At 39.3% G+C, this 19128-nt stretch overlaps 1 protein-coding gene across 2 annotated transcripts in view; it reads left to right on the forward strand.

Moving 5' to 3' along the window:
• The first annotated feature begins 15566 nt into the window (after positions 1-15566).
• Positions 15567-19128, forward strand: part of PRRG2 (proline rich and Gla domain 2) — a 32845-nt gene continuing 29283 nt past the window's right edge. The window contains exon 1 of one of the 2 annotated variants that reach the window (XM_034415379.3): positions 15567-15819. In XM_034415379.3, coding sequence (XP_034271270.2) covers positions 15744-15819 — 76 coding nt within the window. In that variant the 5' untranslated portion in view covers positions 15567-15743. The remainder of the gene's footprint in view (positions 15820-19128) is intronic. The other variant, XM_034415380.3, reaches the window with a different exon arrangement.

A 19128-nucleotide genomic window follows, 5' to 3' on the forward strand; every position in this document is an offset into this window, starting at 1 on the left:
GCCAAAGAGGTTGTAGAAAAAAAAATGCTTTTAAAAGCCTCTGGCAATCCCAGCTCAGTTGCCTGATTGTCAGAGGCTTCTAAAAGCATTTTTTTCTGCAACCTATTCAGCCAAAGAGGCTGTAGAAAAAAATGCTTTTAAAAGTTTTTTTTAAAAAAGTTGGCCACGCCCACCCAGTCACATTATCCCCCCCCAACCCCACCAAGCCACAGAACCGGTAGTAACAAATTTTAGATTTTACCCCTGCTGTAACCTAACTTTAGTTAATAATGTATAATGAATAGATGTTTGAATGCTACCGTAAGAATAGTACCAATAATCAAGCTTGCCATTTGTTTATTCTATTAAAGATGAAAATTATGTGTCCCTGCAAGGCTTGCCTTTTATTGCTATACTAAAGGTCATGTGCGTAACATGTCAATGTTTAAGTTGATATTTGGAGGCATATACTTCTTGTGATAGAGTAGACCTGGAAGAAGATCCAAGAGATAAGCTGAATTTCTGAATGAATCGTCTGTTCAGTAGAAATTTACACATCCCTTGCAAGTCATCATTGAATGTCTTGTTGTTGTGGTCTTGGTCAAGTTGTAAACATGAAGAAATGAATTGGTCCTAAGTGCATCATCTCAACCTTGGCAAGCACTAAATAAATAAGGGGGGGGGAGTCTGCCTATCTTTGAACTCCCTTGATACTCTAAAGCTCATGAAGTTTCTAAGTGTTGAAATGCAAATAAGCAGAATCCATTCTTGTAGCTCTCTCTTCCCTTAGGCTAGAAAGCCTGTTGGAACTATTGAGTAATCAAAACTGAAAAGTGTTAATGCTTTTAAGCAAACAACTGTGACAGCAAAGCTATATGCATTGCTAATATAGAAAAGCTGTGGCTGGATCTCTGCCAGATGATATCTCGCTATTTTAAAAAGTGTTGCATTACAGTCAATATGTGTGTTACAGTCAACACCACTCTGCCATCAAATACCTGCCACTTGATAGAATATACTCTTTAGGAGAAAAGGCTACAAACAAACATTTGATCTACTATTTCTGGTACAATGGCTATTTTTCATACAATGGCTGCCTTCTCTATTATTTGCCTGTCATGTTTATAACCTGTGATTTATGCAGTGTGGAATTCTGCCCTTGATGAATCCTGTCTATCAGGAATAAAAAGGAAACATTTTGCAGTCCTTAAGTTTTATCTTCATCTTCTTGGGTTACTAAAATGTGTTAATGGTCCATACTTCAGAACTTCTTTACTGCATTATAAGTATATCAAACTCAAACCACTTGTTTCATAGAGAACTTTTGGTTAACAAGAGGATACAGACAGCAACTAAATAGTCTTGAAAAAAAATCTCCTGAAAAAAAGAGTTTAGTAAACTTACATGTTGTCATAATGAATCTTAGTCCTCAACTGGCCATAAGTGGTTATTATAATATTTACAAACAGAATGCACGTGCTATGAATCTTTAAAAAGAGGAATTTGTGCATAATGACATGATTTTGCTTGAATATTCATATTTAATTACATGAATATTAGTTAAATAAATGTATATCCTGCTTTTGTTTTTATATGCATTTTCCTTTCTAGAGAAGTGCTTAATGATCACCACTCTTCCTTATGTAATCAAGTTACACCTTGTTAATTCTCTCAATTCTGTTGGTTGACCCACATCGTATATGGTACCTGGCATCAATGTGCTGGCAGGTATTTCCACTGGTAAATCATCAGGTTCCTGACCTCACATTACCTTACTATAGTTATTCTTTTAATAAAAAATTAAAAAGGAAACTTGCATGATGCAGATGTTAGTGCCATTTTTAGGATTCTCTTTATTTACAAGAATGCTTCTCTTAGGTGCTCATAGGACAGGTGCACTTAACCTCAGTGTAAGCTGAAAACCTTTTTAGATTTCAGGATGGTTTCTACCAGTCCAGCTTAGATGTTTCCTTTTTCTTTGTGAACCAGGATTTCCAAGAAAATCCTGAGCTCTTGCCCCTTATCATTTTAAGTTTAAGATCAAATTTGCACAATGTTTTTAATTTAATCAATGGTGAATCCAACAAATCACCCAAATTTCCAAACCAGCCATTTTTCAGTTATAAGAGAGACTGTTATATATCACTTGGATCCAAGTTTAATTGTTCAGTACAGGTAGTCCTTGAGTTATGATCACAACTGAGCCCAAAAGTTATGTTGCTAAGTGAAACATTTGTTAAGTGAGTTTGCCTCATTTTACGACTTTCCTTGCCACAGTTGTTAAATTAGTAACATGGTTAAGTAAATTTGAATTCTCCATCAACTTTGCTTGTCAGAAGGTTGCAAAAGATGATCACATGACCCTGGGACATTGCAACTGTCATAAATATGAGTCCGTTGCCAAGTGCCTCAGTTCTGATCACATGATCATAGGGATGCTGCAACAGTCATAAGTATGAAAAATGGTCATAAGTCATTTTTTTCAGTGCCATTGTAACTTTGTTCACCAAATGAACTGTTGTAAGTCAAGGACTACCTGTACTATATTTTAAGTTGGTCTTCCCATTTAATCCGAAGAAAAGAATGGCATTTTACGTTTACTCTCCCTTTACTCTTTGACACAGCAATGGATATTTATTTATTTATTTATTTATTTATTTATTTATTTATTTATTTATTTATTTATTTATTTATTATATGTATTTATATGCTGCCATTCTCCCGAAGGACTCAGGACAGCGAACACAAGTTAAGAAACATGTATAATAAAATCCCATTTTAAATCAAATAACTAATTAATAATAAATAATAAAACCCAGAATCAGAGTCAGCCTATTTGCTTGAACAGCCAAGTCTTCAGGTCCCGACGGAAGGAGCGGAGATCAGGAGCCATCCGGAGCTCGGTAGGTAATTCATTCCAGAGGGTGGGAGCACCCACAGAGAACGCCCTACTCCTGGGCACAGCAAGACGACATTGGCTCGCCGTCAGAACCCTGAGGAGAGCGGCCCTATGTGAGCGAACAGGACGGTGAGAGGCAGACAGGAGAAGGTCCTGCAAATATCTCGGACCTAAGTCATTTAGGGCCTTATAGGTGAGAACCAGCACCTTGAAACAGACCTGGAGAACCACTGGTAACCAGTGCAGCTCACACAGGAGGGTGTTATATGGGAGTAATGAGGGGCTCCCGTAACAACCCGTGCGGCTGCATTCTGGATCAGCTGGAGTCTCCAGGTGCATCTCAGGGGCAGGCCCATGTAGAGGGAATTGCAGTAATACAAGCGGGAAGTAACCAGGGCATGAATGACTGTGCGAAGATCATCTCGGTTCAGGAAAGGGCGCAACTGGCACACCAGGCGAACCTGTGCGAAGGCCCCCCTGGTCACGGCCGTTAGATGGTCTTCTAGGGACAGCCGAGCATCCAGGAGGACACCCAAGTTGCGAGCTCTATCAACGGGGGCAAGTTTTTTCCCATCTATCAAAAGTGATGGGGCCTCTGAAACCCGAGATGCCGGCATCCACAGCCACTCAGTCTTGGAGGGATTGAGTTTGAGTCTGTTTCTGCCCATCCAGGCCCGTACCGCCTCCAGGCAATGGGACATTATGGAAAGGGCATCTCTGGGATGGTCTGGGGTGGAGATGTATAATTGGGTATCATCAGCATATTGATGATATCTTACCCCAAAGCCACAAATGATCTTACAGTGGCTTCATACAGATGTTAAAGAGTAGGGGGAAGAGAACTGACCCCTGAGGCACCCCACAATTTAGGGGCCTCGGGGTGGATCTCTGCCCTCCCGCCCATACAAACTGAAAGCGACCCGAGAGGTAGGAGGAGAACCACTGTAAGACAGTGCCTCCCACCCCCAACCCCACAAGTCGCTGCAGTAGGATACCATGGTCGATGGTATCAAAAGCCGCTGAGAGGTCAAGTAGGACCAGGATGGAGGAACAACCACCATCCCGAGCCCGCCAGAGATCATTCAGAGCGACCAATGCTGTTTCCGTGCTGTGTCCGTGTCGGAAACCTGATTGGTACGGGTCAAGGTATTCCATTTCCTCCAGGAATTGTGATTTAGAGCATCTGTTAAATGACATTCTTCTAGCCAACTGTTTCTGTTTCCCCTTTATTTTCTAAGTCAGCAAACGGATCATTTCTGGCCTCCGGAGGGCCTCCGGGCAGGTTGGGTAGGCCGTTTTTGCCCTCCCCAGACTCCTAGAAAGCCTCTAGAGCCTGGGGAGAGCAAAAAACAGGCCTTCCCCACCACCCCATTCCCTCCGGAGGCCGGAAACAGCCTGTTTCCCTACTTCTGGTGGGCCCAGAAGGCCTGAATATAGGCTGGCTTGCATGCCCACTGATATGGCTCCACATGCCACCTGTGGTACGTGTGCCATAGGTTCGCTATCATGGGTCTAGTGGTTAAGGCACCAGGCTAGAAAGCAAGAGATCATGAGTTCAAGTCCCACCTTAGACATGAAAACAAGCTGGGTCAGTAACTCTCACAGCCCAATTCATCTCACAGGGTTGTTGTTCCGAGTAAAGTGTCTGTGTGTTTCATTTATTTATTTTGTCAAGTACGTATTAGATAATACAGTGGTGAAATTCAAATTTTTTTACTACCGGTTCTGTGGCTTGATGAGCATGGCTGGGGAAAGATACTGGAAAATCCCCATTTCCACCCCACTCCAGAGGAAGGTTACTGCAAAATCCCCATTCCCACACCATTCTGGGACCAACCAGATGTGGCACTTGCCAGTTCTCCGAACTACTCAAAATTTCTGCTACCAGTTCTCCAGAACCTGTCAGAACCTGCTGGATTTCACCCCTGAGATAATATATATCAATATAAACATGAATTGAATACATAAAATGAATATAAATAAAGGGACCATTAGGACAAGGATGGCAGGCACGCTGATGCTCTTATGCACACCCCTTACAGACCTCTTAGGAATGGGGTGAGGTCAACAGTAGACAGTCTTAGGTTAAAATTTTGGGGGTTTGGGATAAAACCACAGAATCAGGTAGTGCATTCCAGGCATTGACCATTCTGTTGCTGAAATCATATTTTCTGCAATAGAGTTTGGAGCGGTTCACTTTAAGTTTGTATCTATTGTGTGGTCATGTATTGCTGTGGTTGAAGCTGAAATAGTCATTGACAGGTAGGATATTGTAGTAGATAATTTTATGAACTACGCTTAGGTCATACCGAAGGCGGCATAGTTCTAAATTTTCTAAGCCCAGAATTTCAAGTCTGATGGCATAAGGTATTCTGTTTCGAGCAGGGAAGTGGAGGACTCTTCTTGTGAAATATTTTTGGACACGTTCAATTGTATTAATGTCTGATATGTAGTGCAGGTTTCAGACAGATAAGCTGTATTCGAGAATTGGTCTAGCAAATGTTTTGTATGCTCTGGTTAGTAGTGTAATGTTACTGGAGAAGAAGCTACACAAGATTAGGTTTACAACTCTTAATGCCTTTTTGGCGATGTTGATACAGTGGGCTTTGGCACTTAGATCATTAGATATGAGTACTCCCGGGTCCTTGACAGAGTGAGGGTCATCCACAAGGTCGTGTCCACTCAGCTTGTATTTTCTGATTCTTTTTGCCAACGTATAAGACAGAGCATTTGTTGGTTGAGATTTGGAGTTGCCAATTGTTTGACCATTCCGACACAAAGTCAAGGTCTTTTTGAAGGGTAGCAGCATTGTCAGCGGTGTTAAATAGTTCTACATCATTGGTGAAGAGAACGCAGTTGCTTATAATATGATCGCAAAGGTCATTTATGTATAGTATGAAGAATCTTGGTCCTAGAACACTGCCTTGGGAAACACCATTATTAACAGGTGCAGGATTTGATAGGGCGCTCCCTATTTTGACCACTTGTGATCTGTTTGACAGGAACGCAGTTATCCAATTATGTAGGAGTCTGGAGATGCCATAGGATTTTAGTTTTAGAAGTAGTTTGTCATGTACCACTGAATCAAACGCTTTACAGAAGTCTATGTAAATTGTGTCTATTGCTTTGCCCGGATCAAGATTTGTAGTCCATATGTTTTTGCACTAAAAATCTCGATCAGGGCAAAGTGTTGTATACATTCATTGCCTTGAGTTATTTGTAAAAAATATTTGTATTTATTTTCCATGATTAAATAAAATAAACTTTCTATATTCATGAATTGCTTTCCATAATGAATCAATCAATCCAGTGTCCATTGTAAATTTCCTATAGCTTAGTTCAAACTACTGTGGTGTAGGTGTAGTGGTTCAGAGGAACCGGTAGCTTTTTTAACTACTGGTTCGCCCGAACCAGTAGCTTTTTTTTAACCACTGGTTTGCCTGAACCAGAGTGAACCCGTAGCATTTCACCCCTGAGGTGTAGGCTGGGAATTGCTTCTTACCATGCCAGCTTGGAATTCTGGGAGTTGTAGTTCTTATTCCTTGTGACACTCCCAGATTGGAGAGGACTGGCAGACCATAATATTTTCCAGAGCATGTTCTGTCACATACAGGGCAATTATTATCAGGTCTTTTGGGTTCACCTTTGCCCGTTAGTATTTTTTGTATAATAAATAACCCAATACTTCCCTGTGGTTGCATATTAAGATTACAAGTATGGAGCAACCTGTCTTTCAGGAAACAGAACTGTATACCATTACGGTACTGATCTTGTGATAAAGGACCAAATAATACAGGAAACACCAGGGCTGTGTTGACATAGTGGTTTACTGAATTAGCTCAATTGCCTAGATTTGCAAAACAAATTGAAACATATTGTTGGATTTGTCCAATAGAAAAGCCACAAATTAGCCAACTCTAAAGATTTCCACAGCTATTTTTACCCCTCTGTTTTAAAAACAGTTTGAAGCCAACTCTGATAGTCTTCACTGCTGCCAATCCTGAAACACTGTGAACAGCTAGAGAACAAATGGAGTGTAAAAAATCCCCATTCAGTTGATGCGAAATCTGCTGAGACTACAACACCTAGAAAAGAAAAAAAATCCCTCCAAGCTATGCTACTCCAACAAAATAAAACATTTTTCTCGCATTTTCTCGATATTGCATTTTTCTGGCCCTTTGCAGAAGCATCTGAATGGAATTTATGAAAGCTGGCTGGATGACCTTGGGCCAGTCACTCTCTCTCAACCCATCCCACCTCACAGGGTTGTTGTTGGGGAAAAATAGAGGGATTTTTAGATTTAGATTTTATTATATTTTTATACCGCCTTTCTCCCGAAGGACTCAGGGCGGTGAACAGCCATAATAAAACAATATACAAGACAAATTTAAAAACCATATTAAAATAATTCAATTTTGGACAAATTTAAAATTCCCATTCTAAAACCCTTATAAAACCATATTAAAAACCCGTATTTAAAACCCAAATTAAAATTATTGTCCCATCAGACCGGCTTGCTGGAATAACAGGGTCTTCAGCGCAAGACGGAAGGCACGGAGGTCGGGGATCCTTCGTATATCCAGGGGCAATTCGTTCCATAGGGCAGGAGCCCCCACAGAGAAGGCTCTCCCCCTGGGAGTCGCCAGTCGACATTGTTTGGCCGAAAGCACCCTGAGGAGGCCCTCTCTGTGGGAACGTATCGGTCAGTGGGAGGCAGTCAGTGGCAGCAGGCGGTCCTGTAAATATCCAGGCCCTAAGCCATGGAGCGCTTTAAAGGTGGTAGCCAACACCTTGAAATGCACCCGGAAGAGCACTGGGAGGTTTGTTCACTGCCTTGAATTATTTATAAATTAATAAAGGCAGGAAATACATACATGCATACATACATATATTACATACATACATACATACATATGTTGGAAGAAATATTCATCTGGCTCAGTTCCAAGCTGGGAGGAAGACACTGGAAACATGGAGGCTGATTGGAAATATGGTTTAATGATGAACAGAACCAACAGCATTTATGGTTCTAGTGCAGCTGACAAATGGAGTTCAGAGTGGGGAGTTTTTATACCTTCTTTGGGCTTTGTATTTGAGCTTCCTGTTCCTGTGCAAGAACATGTCCTTTAATTAAGGTGACCAGACGTCCCGCTTTTGGCAGGACAGTCCCGCTTTTTAGCAATTTGTCCCGCGTCCCGCGGCGTTTCAAAAAAGTCCCGATTTTTCATTCTGCCTCCTCAGTCCCACTGCCTCTTGAGCCCCAGCTGATGGCTAGAAGAAAAAAAAACTGTTTAAACTCTTGCCCGGGGCTTCAAAGGGCCGCCCTACAGGCAATCAGTGTAAAGAGTTCCTGAAGCAGTTTTTTTTTCCCCTAGCTAAGCTGCAGAAACGAAACCGAAACCAGGATCTTTGGTGGAACGTGACAAAATGAGGCAGAGAGAGATTTATTTTTATTTTTATTTTTCCTCCCCAAAAAAGGTAGGTGAAAAACTGCAAACAATGGGAAATTTAGGAGGAGAGTTCAAGATTTTAAAACACAAAAGAAAAAAAAGCTGTATTTAACTAGGGAATTGTAATAATTGAATTGAGATACTATTAATTGTATATTGTGTTGAAAGCAGAAATGTTTAAGTTGTGGTTCAGAGGAATATATGGGGGAAATTATTTGGTTTATTATTATTGGTAAATATAATTAATTGATTTGTAAGAAATTGGATTGCATGGAAATAATTGGAATATTCATGTTCATATTGATTAATATACAAAAAAGATAGTTTTATAACTAATTGATTTATATTAAAATGTTGAATTTGTATTAAACAACTGTATTACATAATTACATAATTAAACAATGTGAGGATGGATATAAAAATAGATGACAATGGAAAGGGGTATAATATAGAATAGAAGGGAAAAATTGAATTTGATTAAGATTAGAGATGAGGATGAAGGGTAATATTGGTTTTTTAAAAAAAATAGATGAGGAATAAATATGGCAAAAAGGAAATATAGAAATTGTAAATTTAATTGAAGTGACTAAACACTGTTTAAATTTGTGAACCGGCCAAATACTCTGTTCAAAGAAAATAAATTGTATGTTTGTATGTGTGTTTCTAATTACTGCTATTTATTCATATTTGTTCTCTTTTATTCTTTAAAGTTTAACCATTCATTCTTTATCTTAATATCTTTATATTTGTTTGGGGTTGGCTTTCTTCCCTTTCATCTTTTTTATTGTACAGCAATCTTTCTCCTCAAACCTACCACCTCTCTCTTTTCTTTCCTTCTTACTTTCTCTTCCCCCCCTCTTCTTCTTCTCCCTACTTCCTCTTCCTTTCTCCTTCTCCTCTCTTCCTCCCCCTCTTACCCTCACTCCTACTCTAATTTCCCTTCCCTTCCTTCATCCCTCTCTATTGCTGTATCCTTTTATGCATATGGACTACTCAGAGGGCTGAAAAAGTTATTTTTGACTGGTCCTCACACTTTTGACCAGTCATCGAACTTACGACTGTCTTCACATTTTATGTTTTTTGCCCTATCTTATCACCATGGTGAAGAGAAGCAGTTGTGAAATGAGTGACATGGTTGTTAAGGATGCTGCATGGGCATAAATGTGAGGATGGTCATAAGTGTGAGGACCAGTCAAAAGTGCGAGGACCTGTCAGAAATGATTTTTTCAGCCCTCTGGTTAGTCCTTTTGTGCATATGGACTACTCAGAGGGCTGAAAAAGTTATTTTTGACTGGTCCTCACACTTTTGACCAGTCCTCGAACTTACGACTGTCCTCACATTTTACGTTTTTGCCCTATCTTGTCACCATGGTGAAGAGAAGCAGTTGTGAAATGAGAGACATGGTTGTTAAGAATACTGCACGGGCATAAATGTGAGGATGGTCATAAGTGTGAGGACCAGTCAAAAGTGTGAGGACCTGTCAGAAATGACTTTTCAGCCCTCTGAGTAGTCCCTATACACATAGCCATGGCCACCCGGTCACATGACCAGCTAGCCACGCCCACCCAGTCACATGGCCTCCAAGCCACGCCCACACAATAAGTCACGCCCACAATGGTGTCCTTCTTACCAATGTTAAAATCTGTTCACCTTACCCTATACACATAGCCATGGCCACCCGGTCACATGACCAGCTAGCCACACCCACCCAGTCACATGACCAGCTAGCCACACCCACAAAATAAGCCACGCCCACAATGTCCCTCTTTACCAATGTTAAAATCTGGTCACCTTACCTTTAATATTCTATTGGCTGTTGTCAGATTCCTATGGGGTCATGTAGGGGTCATAGCCGGCTCTATAGGCAAAAGAGGAAATGCAAATCCTAGATGTCTGAGCTAATTTTGCCAACCTTTGGCTTATTGGATTGCTCTGGGATGGCGAAATGAAGGGGCTTATTATGTTCTGAAATGTTCTAAGCCTATTGTGGCTTAATGGCTTTCGCCCTGTGTTGGATCTTGGGTGAGGGGCTGCTTCTAATTCTATCATTCTGCCTTTGTTCCAACTTTGCTGCAAGGAGTTTCAAAATATCCTGTCTTAAATGGATTTCTGCCTGCACTATTTGCTTTGCTTATGAATAGAGCTACCTAGATACTTGTCTTCCTCTTTCAATAAGCACTTTATCTCTTAGGTGTTGGCATCTGCTGCGGACTATTAAGAAAGATTTGGGGGCTGCTGCCTGCCTCTAAAAACATGTCTCCATTTTTCATTTAGGAAAATATAATATTCTGCCTTTTTTTAATATTCTTCTAAATATTTCATTCTTCTAGGAGGAGAGGCTTCACACACACACACACACACAGAGAGAGAGAGAGAGAGAGAGAGAGAGAGAGAGAGAGAGAGAGAGAGAGAGAGAGAGAGAGAGAGAGTGAGTTTTAAAAGTGACTACAAGCAAAACAGCAGAATTTATGCGACCAAGTATTGTTCATCGTACTTCCTAACATAACTATTTGTTGCCATAGGACAGAAGAACACACCACATTATGAATTCAAGCTGGTTTAATAATTTGCAGATCCTTACCTATTTCCTAGTTATATAGCAGGCCTTTATAAAGGCACCTAAGAAAGGATCTTTCCTGAGACACTTGAGTCAGGATACAGTTCCTAATTAATACGAGATAGTGTATTTTAGTTTTGATAGTGTGTTGTTGGGGTTGTTTTTGGTTTGTTTGTTTGTTTGTTTTTGCTTTAGAGGTATGAATACTTTTTCATTTGAATTTTTGATTAATTAATTCATAGTCTGCCTAGAGTCATGTTGTTTGAGATGGACAGCCATATAAATGTTCTAAGTAAAAACAATTCATAAATAATAGTCAGAGGGAGCCAGGGAAAGATTGACTAGAATTATGTTTGTTTTTCTCTTTCACGGGAACCGATCAGAGCCAAAATGCTATTTGAGCCTGAGATTTGGAGATTGCCTTCAGCTCCGAAACTCAAGGGGAAGCAGGGTAAGGCAGGAGACCTTACCAAAAGAGACGCTTGTTCATCCACATGCTCAGAATGTAAATAAAACCATGGCTTTGCTGAGATTATAAATTCAGCAAGGGCCAGAAACACATTAAGTGATCCTGCTTTTGCATTGCTCTACTTTCATGGGGTCACTGAAGTCTAGCATTTTGAAGGTGCCTTCCATAACCTCCTCAAACATGTTATTAGGATTGTAAGCAGTTGTGGAGAGTAGAGCAGGACAAAGAAATAGGTCAACTTTTAAATCTCTATAGTCATGTGATGTTATGATACTGAAGTAAATTGGGAGTGGGAAGGACATCACCCAAACCAAAACAAAAGTTTCAAAGGACAAGAAATGTTTCACCCTTGTTTAACAGGGAACTATATGTGGTTTTAGTGACACAGAAATGAGGAAATACATCTGATACATATTTTTAGTAAGAGTGTGATTCTTGACATGTAGCTGGCTAGGAAGGGTTGGTGAGCAAAGGGCAAGGAAATATATATAGTTATGGCAAAAAAGTGGCTTTTCCCAGTCATTTGGCCACAATTTCTCCTTTACACTGCTTGAATATTTCTAACTTTAAAATATAATATTAATTTGACATATGAAATTATGTCAAATTATGTCAATTAAATTGTTATATATCTACATATATATAAAAGCGAAATGCCATTTATGCATCATCACAAAATATCCAGAACCGTAAAGTCTACAAACTTGAAATTTGCTACATATGTTCCTCTTGGCTTCTAGGTGCTCACTAAGAAAGGATGTTTCGAAATGACCATCAGAGCATTAGTATTTCCTATATTATTATTAACATGCTCTGATGCTAAGGAGTTCTACTCCCCCTCCCCACCTGAAAAGAAATCTGTTCCAAATGCAAAACACAAGCAGAGGAGACAAGTTTCAGTTTTACTTTCACAGCAGCAAGCAGGGGGATAGGATAGGGGAGGCTTCTATGGGGCAAGCCTGAGGTAGAGAAGGGGGATAAGATAGAATAGGATAGGTTTCTGTGGGGCAAGGCTGAGGGAGAGAAGGAGATAGGATAGGGGAGGCTTCTGTGCGGCAAACCTGAGGGAGAGAAGGGGATAGCATAGGAGAGGCTTCTGTGGGGCAAGCCTGAGGGAGAGAAGGGGATAGGATAGGAGAGGCTTCTGTGTGGCAAGCCTGAGGGAGAGAAGGGGATAGGATAGGAGAGGCTGGTTGTCACTACTCAACACTGTAAGTGTCGATTTATCAAGCCCAACCACATAGTTTAGTAGCGGAGCATGGGTATTCAGATAGTATTGTTATATATATTGTTCTTAATGTCACATACAGTAACAACAATGAAAACAATTCTTAAACTACAATATAAACTAACTGTGGCATTAATATTTCAGTTAATATTTTTCCCAGTTTTTCTGGTATCTATGACAAAACGTGTAATCTATAAATATGTTCCTTCTGCTAACTAAATTATTTTCAAAGTGATATACCACAATAAAAAATAATACACTCAAATGAAGGGCTAATGTTTCATCTTGTCTTTTGGGATAGAGGACATATCAGAAATAAAATCTTTGCAACAATGCATATAGAAAAACTAATAATAACAAGGAAACCTTAATTGGTGGTTTAAACTTGAACAGTTAGCAGCCAAACTCTGTCCATGACTATTGTTTTAATAAAAATCATAAGTCTTATTCCCCATATAAAGTGGATTTACAAGGGTAATCCCTATTCAGATGACTCATGAACTGGGGGAGCAGGATTGAGCTGGAACTTGCTATCTTTTCTTATTATCAGTGCACTTGGTCTTCTGTTCAAAGCCACAACTGTTCAAAGGTTATGAAAAAAACATGTTCTACATGCTCACAGACTTGATTCAGAAGATCAGATTAACAAAATAAGGAATGAGAGCCTGAGATTGTATATTGATTTAAATGTGATTGACATAGTAACAATTGACCAGATACATACATCTTTTCCAACTTGCCATCTCCAGATGTGAAAGGTTTTTCCAAACAGAATGACCATTAATTGTAAGCTTAAACATGATTTATAAACTGCAGTCCCTGAGTTCTCACAACACACTGAGCCAAAACTGAATAAAACACATATAATGCAGTGGTGGTTTTCACTTACCTTACTGGTTCACTAGTGCACATGCGCTTGTTTCGCTTGTGTGTGCGCCACTTCTGCACATGGGCAGAAACTTCTGCGCATGTGCAGAGTGTATTTGATGACGTCCGGGTGGGTGGGCAGGACGAACCAGGGCAAACCGGTAGCAACCTACCACTGATATAATGGCTTAAAATAAACTGTATACCAATAATCAGAATTTATCAAATTTATTTTTGCATCCCTGTGACTGTCTGAATAGAGCTATTAAGGAAACAGTCCATCAAGAAACTACAGTTATATTAGATCATAAAACCTTTGGGGGGGGAAGGAAATTCACTCACAAACTCCAACAAAGGAATTTTAAATATTTTTTTTTTCAGGGTTCAATGTTGTTTCCAAGTTCTGGATCATTAGCAGTATCCCCAAATATCTCCCCTATTAAACTTTTCCAAACTGACATTGGAACTTATAAATTCTCAATTCCAGATCCATGGTATTCTTGTTCTACCTCTTAGGCGGAGTAATTTATGTATATTTATCACTTATGTATGATTCCTATTTAACTATATTTGCAAATGTTTGCAAAACATCAAACAAAGGCCACCAGAAAATCATTCTCTATCTCTTTTCTAACCAATGGTAAAATTGATCCCATATCTTAAAGTATTCTGAATCCTCTCTTCTTTAATCATCAGAGTTAATCTATTCATTTCTGCACAGTCTAATTTTTTTTAAATTACTTCTCTTTCCAAGGGTATTTTCTCTGATTTCCAATTTTGTGCAAAAACAATCCTTGCAGCTGTTATTACATGTATAATCAAATAGGTATTTTCTTTACTAGTTTTCTCTGGAAGGATATCCAGTAGGAACAGCTCTGGTTTTAAATCTATACGTTGTTGTATCATTTCTTCCAACCATGTCTTAATTTTGTTCCAATAGTTTTTAGCTTCTGGATATGTCCACCACATATGATAATAAGATCCTGGTAACTGGTGACATTTCCAACATTTAGCTGATTTATCTTTAAAAATTTTTGCCAGTTTCTCAGGGGGCATATGCTATCTGTAAAACATTTTATATAGATTTTCTTTATATGCAGTGGACATTGTTAGTTTGTAATTCCTTTCCCATAACAGTTGCCATTTGTCTAAATCAATTGAGTATCCAAAATTCTTTGCCCAAACTATCATTGTTTCCTTTACTTGTTCTTCCTCTAACTCAATGCCAAGCAAGAAATTATAAATACTTTTAATTAATTTGTCCTCTGTTCCTGTGAGTATCCTATTTAACTCTGTCTTTTCTAAGTAAAAACCATGTAATTTAGCATCTTTTTCATATCTTGTTTGTATTTGCATGTACATATACCAATCCATCTCAATCCCGTTGTTCCAGTTCTCGTTTCCCCTTCAATTTCCCCTTATCTGTTAGTAACTCTTTATATCTAACAGCATTTCTAAAATTAGAGATATTTGGGTGTATTAAAGCTTCCATTGTTGATAACTATATTGGTATTTTCACATAATATTTGTCTCTAACTTTCTCCCATGCCAATAGCAATGCGTTCCTTATATAATGTCTATGAAAGTATGTGTGTACCTTACTTCTACCATACCATAAAAATACATGCCATCCCAATTGTAAATCATGACCTTCCAATGTTAATAGTCTTATATTTCTTAATTCAACCCATTCCTTCATCCAAGTCAATGCTGCTGCCTGGTAATATAATTCCCAATTTGGCAGTCCAAATCCTCCAAGCAACTCTAATTCTTGTGGACTTCAGCTACCAGAATTCCCCAGCCAGCCATGATGGCCAGGGAATTATGGGAGTTGAAGTCCACAAGTCTTAAAGTTGCTGAATTTGGAGACCTCTGACTGAGACAGACCACTTGATCTTTGAAATCTTGTTTCAAAATCCTATGAGTCTTGTGTAATACTAGAAAGAAGAAATGCATCGGAGAACCTAGGCTTTCTCTGTGGACTGAGTGAAGCAATATTTTCAGTGAAATTGACTGCTGGAGATTTACATAGAAGAGGCACACCCAGGAATGCTGCTGGCTGCAGTGGGAGTTACCCTTCCTCCATTACCTCGCTCTCTTCCTCCATGTGATGTTTTTAGTCACACCCATCTTCAGACCTGAACTTTTGGTAGCGCCTGATTCCACTTAGAAGATACTTGCTCTTATTTCAACGTTTCCTCTCTGCCCTGCTCCCACAGATGAGGATGCATTTATCCCCCTATCACCCACTAAAGCGAAGCTTGCCTTTAAACTGTTCAGATCTGACTTTCTAATGTGGACAAGCAAGTGGAATCTAAGAAGAGCCGAGTGCTTCTGCCAAGATACTGTTTTCCACCCGTTCCATACAGGTGAGTTGGGCAGCTAGTTGAACACGTGGACAGCTATGGGGAAAAAATACCCTAGCTTTTCTTTTTAACAGTTCGTTTTCCAAAAATATGTATAACTTCCTTTTTCTTCCTTGCCTATTTGAATCTGGCTTTCTTCAGAAAAGTGGTTTTTAAACGGGGGGTAATTATTAGGAGGGTAATTTGGGCATATCCTGGGTGTAATGGAGCGATTTGTAATTGTGAGTTGAGGATCCTTTTTTTTGACTGCCACTGCTGAGACGCTTGTCTAAAATAACAGTCTTTTTTTCTGTTGGGGATAGTGTCATTTAGACCAGGAAAAGGGCTAATTAGATCAAAGAGTTTCTGCTCTAGAATTTATAGCAGGAAGATAATTTTTATTCTTTTATAATTTCTCTTTTAGCTGCAGCTGGTTTAGTTCCAATCAGACAGCTAAATATTTGGTGAAGCTTTATGCAGCAAAATAACGCTTGTATCAAGATCCAGTCAACTTAATACTTTAGAATGTTTTAGTAACAGAAATCACATCTACTCTTATTTTCATCCTCTTCCAGACTTCATAGATAAGTCTTGTTTCTTTTTAGGCAGCCATTTAAATGTGTATGTGACATTTCACCTTATCAAAAGAATGAATAACTCACTGGACTGTAACTAATTCAGTAAGAACAGTTTTCAAGTCCATTAACTATTTTATAGTTCATGAAAATGGAATGCAGTTGTTGGACGTGTGTGGAAAATTTGAAGGGCAATATATGATTTAGAACATACATGAAAACCCAAATAACCTCTGGTGGAAAATTGTAAAGTAGCCATGTCTTTCTCCAGAATCACAGTGCCTCCCCTCTGTCTTTTGTCCAATCTGCTTAATGATCAAGAAGCAGGAAATTGGTATCAGTTTCATTTCATTGTTGTGGGCTATTTTTATTGCAGTAAATACCCAGCTTTATTTGAATGTGTACTTTATTTATCACGTAGGCAAACAGATGCATTTCACTGTACCTGCTGAGCCAATGGTCTCTCTCTTAAGTCTACTTATTGTTCTTTCTTCATATACATCACAGTTTCTTTCCAAATTCTATCAAGGTACCTTAGTTTTTAAAGTATAAATTACAAGGTTACAAAGTTATCTGAAGGTGATAGTTTTCATATCTTACGGGAAGTGTCCTCAATCTTTTTGGGTTCTGGGTGACCACATTGAATGGGAATTTTGAGAACATGATATAACCACTCCCATCCAATTGCTGCCATTTGGGCATGATGGTAATAGTGTAGTGTGGTGAGGTTGCTGCACATCACTGTTTCTCAAATTTGGCAGTTTTTAGATACATTATGTGGGCTTCAATTCCCAGAATTCCCCAGGCATTCGTTTTGGCTGAGGAATTCTAGGAGTTGAAGTTCACAGATTTTAAAGTTGTTGCCAGTGTTGAAAAACATTTCTCTACATCATCCTCGCTAACTTCTGAGAGTGTTCTCTTACTCCTTAAGCCTATTGTCACCTTTCCTTTCTGGCAGATGTTCTAACCAAACCTAGCATGTTAAATAAAATGAAAAAGGTCATGGAATTTGAAAGGCACCAGGGAAGCATTGCTGGACCTAGTGATAGCACTGGTTATCACAGTGAAAACAAAAGTGATAGGAGTTTTGTAAGATTTATAGCAACAGTTTGCAACTTTGCCAGACTTCAGAAAAGTAGAAGGCCAAGGCAAAAAATAAATATGATTTAATTTATTATTACTGTTCTTTGCACACAATCCACCAGATAGTTATTACTGATTTTGCTAGTTTTGACTATTAGACTATTGAATTTTCCTCAAGGATCTTGGATAATTAATGGTATCACAATATATGTTCTTTTCTAAGTAATACATCTTTCTCTAATTGATGAATTGAGGCTCATTTGCGCTTTTCCAGGAATAATAATGATGCCACCACCAATAATAATAATAATAATAATAATAATAATAATAATAATAATAATAGTGTATTTTAAATTGAAGTTAGTGATTCTTTTGCTACATCTTGAAAGACACACAAATGTCAGGGTTTCAAGTAACACCCCCAATGAACTCAAACTCCGAGGCTTGAAGTTCCTCAAAGCTAACTTTTATTAGAGATGTCATATTGGCACATCTGGGAAAACCCAAATCTGAAAGCTTCCGGGTTTTCCTCACCCACAAGAAAGTTCAAGACCTTACCCACATCTCCACATGTCCACACAGCTCCAATCAGTTCTTTCCCAAACAGATTCCAATTTGTTCTTTGCACAGCTGCCGGACACCATGGCCTTGAACTTCTCTTAGAGAAGTTTGTTATGGCTATCTCTACTTCACTCATGCAATCCCCCCTCCCAACTTCCCACGGTATGATTGTGGCAGGCCTGGATCCTCAAGGCACACAGGTAACATGGCTTCCAGGCATGAGAACAAGTCGATTATGGCACAGGGTAGCCTACAGGCAGGAATGAAATTCAGCAGGTTCTAACAGGTTCTGGAGAACCGGTAGTGGAAATTTTGAGTAGTTCAGAGAACCGGCAAATGCCACTTCTGGCTGGCCCCAGAGTGGGGTGGGAATGGAAATTTTCCAATATCCTTCCCCGAGGAGGGGAGGGAATGGAGATTTTTCAGTACCCTTCCCCTGGAATGGGGTGGGAATGGAGATTTTGCAATATCCCAAGTCACGCCCACAGAACCGGTAGGAAAAAAAATTGGATTTCACTCCTGCCTACAGGTAGTGCTCAACTTACAACCATTCATTTATTGACCATTCAAAGTTAACGATTGAAAAAAGTGACAACCATTGCAGCATTGCCACAGTCATATGATCAAAATTCGGATGCTTGGCATTGGCCATGAAAGCCAACTCGGTGATTTTGGCCCAGTCACTCTCTCTCAGCCCAACTCACCTCACAAGGTTGTTGTTGTTCTGAGGAAAATGGGAGGAGAAAGAAACATTAGATATATTGGCCACCTTGAGTTATTCATAAAAATAATAAAGGCAGGACATAAATAAATAAACTGACATATATTTACAGCAGCCGCAGCACCCCAGGGTCATGTAATCGCCATTTGCAACATTCCCAGTTGGCTTCCAGTAAGCAAAGCCAATTGGGGAAATTGGGTTTGCTTAATGATCACTTGATCCACTTAACAAATGCAACCATTCATTTAACCACAGGGGCAAAAAAAGTTTGTAAAATCGGATGCAACTCGCTTACAATGGGCTTGCTTAGTAAAGGAAATTCTGGTCCCAATTGTGGTCATAAGTCGAGGATTACCTGTAGAAAATTTCTAAATAAATAACATTTAATGGTTT

The sequence above is a fragment of the Pantherophis guttatus genome, chromosome 4 (genome assembly GCF_059756535.1).
Source record: "Pantherophis guttatus breed Tessera chromosome 4, ASM5975653v1, whole genome shotgun sequence".
Taxonomy (NCBI): domain Eukaryota; kingdom Metazoa; phylum Chordata; class Lepidosauria; order Squamata; family Colubridae; genus Pantherophis; species Pantherophis guttatus.